General features: G+C 36.9%; 1 protein-coding gene across 3 annotated transcripts; it reads left to right on the top strand.

The window, feature by feature from the left end:
• The first annotated feature begins 358 nt into the window (after positions 1-358).
• On the top strand, positions 359-8,499 carry LOC306878611 (threonylcarbamoyl-AMP synthase-like). Of its 3 annotated transcripts, XM_079431045.1 has the most exons (8): positions 361-610; positions 3,653-3,848; positions 4,507-4,621; positions 5,293-5,412; positions 5,486-5,616; positions 5,937-6,314; positions 6,483-7,791; positions 8,064-8,199. In XM_079431045.1, exons 1-6 carry the CDS (start codon positions 469-471, stop codon positions 6,004-6,006), a joined length of 774 nt encoding a protein of 257 aa, XP_079287171.1. In that variant the 5' UTR covers positions 361-468; the 3' UTR covers positions 6,007-6,314; positions 6,483-7,791; positions 8,064-8,199. The 3 variants fall into 3 exon arrangements, with proteins under 3 accessions (XP_079287170.1, XP_079287171.1, XP_079287172.1); XM_079431044.1 differs by having other exon boundaries at positions 359-610; positions 5,937-7,791; positions 8,064-8,499; XM_079431046.1 differs by lacking the exon at positions 8,064-8,199 and having other exon boundaries at positions 5,937-6,255; positions 6,483-6,792.
• The last annotated feature ends 1,044 nt before the right edge of the window (positions 8,500-9,543 follow it).

The following is a 9,543-nucleotide window of genomic DNA, read 5'->3' as shown; positions in this document are numbered from 1 at the left end:
GCAGGAAAAATGGAATACTGATAATAAGGGGCGGCATTTATATAATATTAAAAAAAGGTAGATGCTAAGAAAAGTATAAACGGTAGAAATAGAAAAGAAGAGGTTATAATTACTAGGGTGAGACTTGAACGCATCGCTGTTTGTAACTGGAGCATGTGATATATGATTTTAAAAGATATGAGGAAAGAAAGGAATTAATATCATATTTAAACAAAAGAGGGAAGGTAAGGATTTGGCATATTTGTTAGGTTATGATTTTAATAGACAGGCAGTAATGCAACACTATGGATGCCATCTGCCGTAAAACTCCAACGAAGAAGAAGAACAGCAAAGGTAGGTGGCGATATACACATGCAACGCGACAAAAAACGGAAGAAGAAGGTGTTTTATTTTGAAGTAAGTTACTGTCAAACGTGGCTTCCTGCTTCATGAAAGCATGCTGTCTCCCGTCATTTAGCCGAGCCGTTAATGGTGCTCTTCAGCTTTATTCGCACGGCCGGAATACTAAACAGGTCTTTGAGGAGCGAGAGGATGTGTAAAGAGCTGAAGACGAGAGTCCTGCGGTTAGCAGCGCAGAGCTCCGAGGACCTGACGCCGCCGCAGCAGCAGGGTGAGACTAGTCATATGTGCTTATCTACTCTCACTTCTGATCGTGAATTAACACTTCCATGTGTTCCCTATTTAAAGACGGTTACATGAGTAAGTATGGTGACACAAAATAAACAGTGGCGATTTTCTAAGCGGATAATAATGGTGACTATAATGTATGGAGGAAGAGCACTTCGCAGCACTTCGACCTCGGCGCAGTAATATCATCACTCCTGAAAACGCCTTACCTTATTCATATATGATGAGAAATTCATATACCTAAGACACCTTTTAGATTTATCAAATTTAATTTGATAATCAGATTTTGTTATTGTAAAAGTCACAACACTGTTATAATTTATAATTGTCATTTAATTTTCTGAAGATGTTGTTCCACATCATCAGTTGCTAATATATGAATGATAGTATTGACAGTTCTCCATATGCAGTAGGATACACACACATATGCTAAATAGAGATTGCTTGCTTTGATAGATTATAACGAGTAACATGGCATTGATAATCAACAAAACTTCATCTGAAGTGTGTCCAGGTCCTCCACATATTTAAAGATGAATAAACAGACATCTCTTGCTTCATTAGGTATTTTTATATTTATAATTTTACAAAAATAATTAAATTAAACATTTTACAGAAAATGTGTTCTATAAGAGATATGTTCCAGCTATCATAAATGAACAGCTGAATGATCAGATAAACAGTTCTTGAAATGCAGTACACACACATACATGAGCTACATAGAGAGATTGCTTGCCTTGTTAGATTATTCACAGAAACATGACATACCCTTTAAAACCGGCTGTGTCGGCGACGACACATTAAACCAAGCTGTATTCATGTTACCGTAACTCTTCAACCGTTTACACCATCACAATAATTCAAATTGCTCCTGACAGCAGATAATATGCGCGTTTCGGCAATATATGGCTTATTACGGTAATGTCTTGCGCTCCGTCGACAAATGACGGCTGATTTCCGGGAGAGCGGGGAGGGAGAATTTGAATGGAGAGATAGGGAGCGCGGCGTTTTGGATTGCATAAAATAATAAACGAAACAAACAAAAACATGGTGAAAGAGGAGTAAACAGCACAAGAGTCGATTGGGATGATTTTTGATGAGACTTTGGGAGCAGTCTGAGTGAGACTTTTTCACATTTAGTGTGTGCATCGCTATAATGAGTCCATGCGTGTAAATGAATGGGTTTATGCATGTGCATGCATTTGAAAATGTGTGCGTGTATGAACAAAAAAGCCTCCTGAATGAAAACTGTGCAACCCAGTGTCCCAAAAATACTTGTATATATGTAATACAGTTGAATTTTGAAGTAAGAAGTGTTGGATTATTTCGATCACGATTTTTCTCTTTTTTATAAATAAAAAAACAGAAACTTTATTACGTTTTTTTTTTTATTTTTGTGTATTTAAATTCTGTTTACAAACTCACCACACAACATTAATGGTCAAAAACTGCACTTTCTTGAAAGCCATATGTTTTCTGAAAAAAATGACACCTTGCACTTGAAAATAGCACATTCTGTTAGAATTTTACAGTCAAATAAACAAAATATGTAAAAATGACCTATTTTACCCTTAGGTTTTAAAGCCTTCTTCAGCAACACAATTAGATATGAATGTGTCCAGCTCCTCCGGATACTCAAACAATCAGAATGTTGTTTTGTACAGATGTGCTATATACAAATTATGCAAGGGAATGTGGATAGATGTATGATATTAAATCAAAAACATGTATAATAAATGTAAGTATGGATAGTTGGGTATTGCACAGTGGGGAGAACATTTAACTGTTTGTGAGGTAGATAGCCTGAGGGAAGAAACTGTTCCTGTGTCTGGTCGTTCTGGTGCTCAGAGCTCTGTAGCGTCGACCAGACGGTAACAGTTCAAAGAGAGAGTGTGCTGGATGTGAGGGTCCAGAGTGATTTTGGTGAGTGAGTTGGTTTTGGCAAAATTATGACAACTTTGAGACATTTAATAATTTGAGTAAAAATACAGAAATAATAAAAACAAATCACACCAGTAACAGTTTTTTATTTTGATTATTGTAGTTTAAGAAAAGTGATTATCTTCATAATGTAGTGTTGAGTGCCATAGAATGGAAAACTGTCTTTACCTTGGCATAGTTGAATAATAAGAGTTCTGTACATGGAAATGACATACAGTGAGCCTCAGACACCATAGTTTCCTCCTCCTTATGTACATCTCGTGAATAAAAAAGACCACTGAAAAATAGGCGAATCAGAACATAACACGGACTGTGACGTTACAGTCGGGATCACTAATAGTTACGCCCCCAACATTTGCTTAAACCCACCCTTGTTCTAGGCCAGCCGCCAGCCGAACCATCAGAAGTTCTGCAGGTATTGTGAAGAAACAAGTGAGGACAACAGTGAACATGGCAGATCATTGAAATAAATGTTATGTTCCAGGCTGTGCAGGGGATGTGAAGTGCAGGGATGGCTTGGTGTCTGTATTCAGAAAGGCACGGAAAACAAATAACACGTTCTAATAAAATAACGCAAGCCACTAAAGGGACATGGTTAGCTCCTTGCTAGCTGTAGCCTGTTACACTGCAGTACATAAGATTTCACTTACAACGTAAACAGAGTAAGGAGAGATGCCTGAGGATGATGGTAAAAGATTTACAGATCCTGAGCACCACTGACAAGCATCTGATCTTGTAAAATGTGTGGTAAGTGCTCCATAGTATAAAAACAGAGTATGTGTGCGATCTCGAAACTGAAAGTAAAACGCGATCGTGCATTCCAGAGCAGTTTCAATGCCCAGCATATTAATAACGGCTCCCTGATGCCCGCATTTTATTTACAGTATAATTACCCAACGATATAACTGCGCAAGAAAGTATTGAAATATATATTTTCTGTTTGCTTCCTGTGAGCTACTGAAATGAGCCGCCGATCAGAGCAGAGCTCAACATTATTATTATTAATATATAATTATATTATTTGGTTTGTGCCTGGAGTTTTATAATCATCTTTGCTGATCAGTTTTGTTTGTTGTGAGCACAGAGTGGACCGAGATCCTGACCGCTACAGTCAAGGCTCTGAAGGCGGGTCAGGTCGTGGCCGTTCCCACCGACACCATCTACGGTCTGGCCTGCGTGGCTCAAAACTCTGCGGCCATCAGGAGAGTTTATGATATCAAAGGAAGGAACGGAGACAAACCTCTAGCCATCTGTGTCGGAGAAATACAGGACATATACAGGTTTGCTCACAGATCTCAGATCAGTTTACTAAAACAACACTACTGTTGAAAGGTTTGGGGTCAGGAATATTTATTTTTTTATTATTATTATTATTCCATAATAATGCATTCAATTAATCAAAACTGCAAGCACAGATGTTTTATAGCCTAACATTACAAAATATTTATATTTTAAAAAACTGCTCTTTTGAATTTTATATTCCTCAAAGAATCCTGAAAATGTCTTGAAATTATAACTTTTTTCAGTATTGATAATAATCAGAAATGTTTGTTGAGCAGTAAATCAGTATATTATTATGATTTCTGAAGATCATGTGACACTGAAGACTGGAGTAATGATGCTGAAAATACAGCTTTGATCACAGGAATGTATAGCGCTTTAAAATATATTAAAATAGAAATCTTATTTTATCTCACAATATTACTGATTTTATTGTATTTTTGATCGAGACTTTCAAAAACATTAGAAAATTGTACCGACATCTCATTTTTTTGAATATTAGTGATATTGTCATTGCACTGTGCTGATTTGACTGCAACACATATTTTAAGTGTGACTTCATATGCACTTAGGGAATGTATATATCAAAGTACCATGGTATTACCCTCTGATAGAGTACTGTATTTGTGTTGTAAGGGGTGTTCTGATTGTTTTCAGGTTCTGTAAGGTGTCTGTGAAGGAGGATCTGCTCAGAGATCTGCTGCCTGGACCGGTTACACTCGTTCTGGAGAGATCCTCCACACTGAACGGAGACCTCAATCCTTTTACCAAGGTGTGCTTTAGTAATTCTCTGTTTGCTTGAATATATACCCCTTGTGAAAAAGCATGCTTTAGCATACTTCCAAAGAGTACTTCTTAAGAAAATAATTATTAAATGTAATTTGAACACGTTATTTAAACTTGAATGAAAAATGTGTTAGTTTAAATTTATATTAAATGCAATTAGTTGAACGTTTTGAACCATTTAATTAGACCTTAAGTACATCTTTATATATAGTTTCATAATTATTTATCTTTGTAATATGGTTGGTGTTACTGCTGAATGTACTGACAAGCATGATGAACTAAAATACACTTTAATGTCATTTGTTGAAACTTGTCATGTATTTAAATATATTTAGTACATTTAAAATATATTACCTTTACATGTCAAATACACTAAATATAATCAAGTACATTTCTTGTGCTTTGTTCAACACATCAAAATAAGTGTACTTCATTACAGCACAACAAAAGATTATTAAAATAATGCTTTAATGTACCTTAAACCTTTTCATTTGACATTACATTATGCACTTTTTAAAAGTGTACTTAAGTGGGATAAAATGTTATGCAAGTGCACATTTAATACAAATAAGCACTTCTTTTTGTTGTGTGTATAGACCTCAGTACTGTCCTCGGTTGTTGTCTGTCTTGTGTATCATGTAATATTTTGTGCTGTAGCTCATAGGGGTTCGTATTCCAGACCATCAGTTCATGAGGCGTCTCTGTCAGATGTGCGGCGAGCCGCTTGCTCTCACCAGTGCTAACGTCAGTGCACAAACCAGCACAGTTGCTGCTAACGTAAGTACAGAACTCAAGAGTTATTGCTAAATGGGCCTGAGTGTGTGTTTGACTTGAGGAATGTTTTCTGCAGGAGTTTGAGGATTTGTGGCCCAGTCTGGCTGTTGTGGTGGACGGTGGCCCGATTGGAGATAAAAGCCGGTTGGGTTCAACAGTTGTGGATCTGTCTGTATGTGGCAGATACCGTATAATCAGACCGGGATGGTGAGCAACTCGCAACCATGTTAACGCATTCATAAAAGTGCTGTGTGTGTGTTTGTGTCAATGACAAAAAGGGGTTTTCAAGCAATAATACAATAAAGGTTTAATAGAATGTCTAAAGTGGACTATCAAAATAAAGTGTTACCTTATATATAAAATGGCTTTTGTAAGCTTAATTTGATGTGCACATCAAAATTGGATGTCTCTTCTTTGATCCAGTACTGATTAGTTAACCTCACTAGTCTACTAGTCATTTAGTCAACCATCTTGGCACATCCCTACTTCAAATAAAATATGGGCCTGTTTCTTCTCTTGTCTTGCAGTGCTCTCTCTGCTACAGTTCAGGTGCTTGAGGGCAAGTATGGACTGCTGGAGGATCCTGTCAACAGATGAGATTCAAGCACAGCATAAACTCGCTGTAGGTCAAAGTCAGCCCAGCGATCAGACAGAGCAGCAGATCAGACGCTCTTCTGAAGTCTGTGCAGTTCTCAGTAATGGGTCTTGAGGGTCTGAGTTTCTCTGCTTTTTCACCTCTTCTTTTCAGAGACGTTTGGGATCGGTGGATCTGATCCGAGTGTGCTTTTGAAATGGTCATCTCAGTCTATTGAATCCACAAACTCAATTTATAAGGTTATTAAACACGCACATTTTTCTTACTCGTAGTCAGACGTTAGCTTCTAAAGAGTGCGTTTAGATCAGGGGTGCCCTGCTCCTGGCGATCGACTGTCCTGCAAAGTTCAGCTCCGACTCTAATCAAACACACCTGCCTTTAATTTTCAAGCGATCCTGAAGACCTTAATTAGTTGCGTCAGGTGTGTTTGATTAGAGTTGGAGCTGAACTTTGCAGGACAGTCTATCGCCAGGAGCAGGGCACCCCTGGTTTAGATGCTCTATAAAGTGGAATAATTTACCTCTTGACATGACCTCTACACCACTGAGATGCATTTGGGGATACACTATTATGTTGGGAATATTATAGTGAATACTGTAAAACTTTTTTGAGTTGATTTGCTTTGTTACAGTAATAGTTTAGATTCAAGGATTTTATGTTAATTGGGATTTATTTATTGCAATTTTAAATGTCAAATTATTGTGCTGAGTTTTCAGAGGTCACTTGCTGTCTGGCAGAGCGTCAGTCTTTTTATCAAATTAAAATGACCTGAATCTGATGTCAAGAACTATTTATTATTGTACTGTTTTTGCATTGTGGACCAAAGCATATTAAATCTGTTTATGCAGATGTTATGCAATAGTCCCACTCATTTGGTATTTGCAGTTAAAACATTATGTCCCTGTTGGCCTTCTTCCATTTTATTTCATACAATTAGTAATGCTTATGAATTTGTGGAAGTTTCAGATGCCAGCCATTGTAAATGTGGTTAAGCCATGTTTCTGTTCTTCTGAGACATGTTGACATGGAGCAGCAGTCTAGGGAGAATGACTGGCTGTTTGTTTACTGTCTGTGGCTGTATTCAAGGGAGATCGTGCAGCGCAAAACTTGCTGTTATATGTGATGGTTTAGATATCTGAAAACATGCGTGTGTGAACGTTTTAACCTCACTGGCCAGATCAGAGAACTAGTGTGCATGACACACATAGCATTGCATGAGATTAGAGTCTCTAATCCAAATTAAATACGTTAAATTTCTTTTCTAATTCTAAAGCAATACGGCGTGTAATATTATGTTCTGTAGCTCATAAGCGCTCCTAATGTGTGGTAGATACCATAATCAAGGTGGTGAGTAACTCCCAGAACAAATTCATAAAAGGTCTCAAAAACAAGACATTTTGATTCTGAATATTTTTGTATAGTTGATATTTAGTCCATGGTTGACGTATGTTTTAAAAGGTGACTATGGTTAAAGCCATTTATGGGTTAATTTCCTAGAAATATACTGAATTATACCTTTACAAGTAGTAAATGTACAATAATAGTTTGTTTTAGAAGGTTTTCCTTTTTTTGTTTTGTCAAAATGCCATTATTAATAGAGCCCGGGGTGTACCTGATCAAAAATGTGGTGCATGAATTCTCCTCAGATGACAGCGGAAGGTTTTGGATACAGAAGTGCATCTTTGCTCAAGCCTTTGTGTATGTTTAGGGCTTCAGTTCACAGACTGCCACCTTGACATTGCTTTGTATAATTTTCTGATGGCAGATAAGTCCAACCCTTCACTTGAGCCACTCTGTTGTACACTTACATACTGGTTTCAATCTGTAGGATAGGTTGTTTAAAGTAGCAAAAGCTTAAAAGGATTGCTTACTCTAACTATACTGCTCACTTTGACTATGTAAGGCAAATATGACTTAAACCTCTTTCCACATACCTTGGCATTGTTTATTATTGGTATATGATTTTCTAATTTACATTAGATATATAGCTGATACCAGTTAATAAAAAAATTATTTACTTTTTTGCCTCAAAAGTTCTTTTTTATTAGTGTAAGAACAGTTTATCTTTTCATTAGATAACTCAACATCCAACACAATCACTTGCATCTTATGCACTTTTTATTTCTTCATCGATCCATATTATTCATTGGTATTCAGTTAATCTTTTTGCTAATAAAATTTTGGTTGCACTTTTTACAATGTGTGTACTTACAGTGTACTTAACTAAAAAATATTGGGTAGTATGGGATAAGGTTAGTGTAGGTTCAGAGTTAGTTCCTAGTTATTATACCTAGTTATTGTAATAAGTATAAGTAGTAGAAGCATATGAGACATGTAGGACAGGACTGGAAGTTCCTCCCTTGTGTTGATAATACAGTTAGAGGCACTATTAGTTACAGTGCCCTTCACTAATATTGGCACGCTTACTAACCTGAATATGAGCAAAGGCAGCTGTGGAAATAAATCTGCATTGTTTATCCTTTTTATCTTTCATTAAAAAAAATCACAAAATTCTAACCTATCACTGAAGAAAAACAATGGAATGTGGGGGGGGAAATCTCATGATATGAAATAAATGTTTTTCTCCAAAGCATGTTGGCCACAATTATTGGCACCCTAGAAATTCTTATGAGTCAAATATCTCTGAAGTATTTTATCATTCATATATACATTTTTTAGCACACCAGGGTGACTGGAAGCATGAAATTGTCCAGCCATGATTTCCTGTTCCACAGGATTATAAATATGAGGAACACAAAGGCCAACTTCCCTTAATCATCCATCACAAGGAGTAAAACCTAAGAATATAGTTCTGATGTGCAGAACAAGATTGTTGAGCGTCACAAAATAGAAAGTGGCTGTAAGAAAAGAGCTAAAACATTGAAAATCCGCATTTCCACCATCAGGGCAAAAATTAAGAAGTTCTAATCAACTAAAGATGTTACAAATCTGCCTGGAAGAGGACGTGTGTCTATATCGTCCTGATGCACGGTGAGGAGAGTTTGAGTGGCTAAAGACTCTCCAAGGACCACAGCTGGAGAATTGTAGAGATTAGTTGAGTCTTGGGGTCAGAAAACCTTAAAAAAAATTATTAAACAGCACCTACATCACCACATGTTGTTTGGGAGGGTTTCAAGAAAAATTCTCCTAGATCATCCAAAAACAAACTCCAGCATATTCAGTTGTCAGACACAACTGGAACTTCAAATAGCACTGGCTTCTATGGTCAGATGAAACTAAAAAAAGAGCTTTTTGGCAGCAAACCCACCAGATGGGTTTACAAACAGGGATAAATTTACCCCATGTCCACGATTAAATATACTGTTGGATTTTTAATGTTGTGGGCCTGTTTTTCTGCTGTAGGTCCTGGATGTCTTGTTTAGACACATGGCATCATGGATTCTATCAAATACCAACAGATAAAAAATCTAAACCTGACTGCCTCTGTTAGAAATCTTATAATGGGCCGTGGTTGGATCTTCCGTCAGGACAATAATCCAAAACGAACATCAAAATCAGCACAAAAATGGGTCACTAAA

The sequence above is a fragment of the Barbus barbus genome, assembly GCF_936440315.1.
Source record: "Barbus barbus genome assembly, chromosome: 12".
Taxonomy (NCBI): Eukaryota; Metazoa; Chordata; class Actinopteri; order Cypriniformes; family Cyprinidae; genus Barbus; species Barbus barbus.
This window is presented reverse-complemented; position numbering and strand designations above follow the sequence as displayed.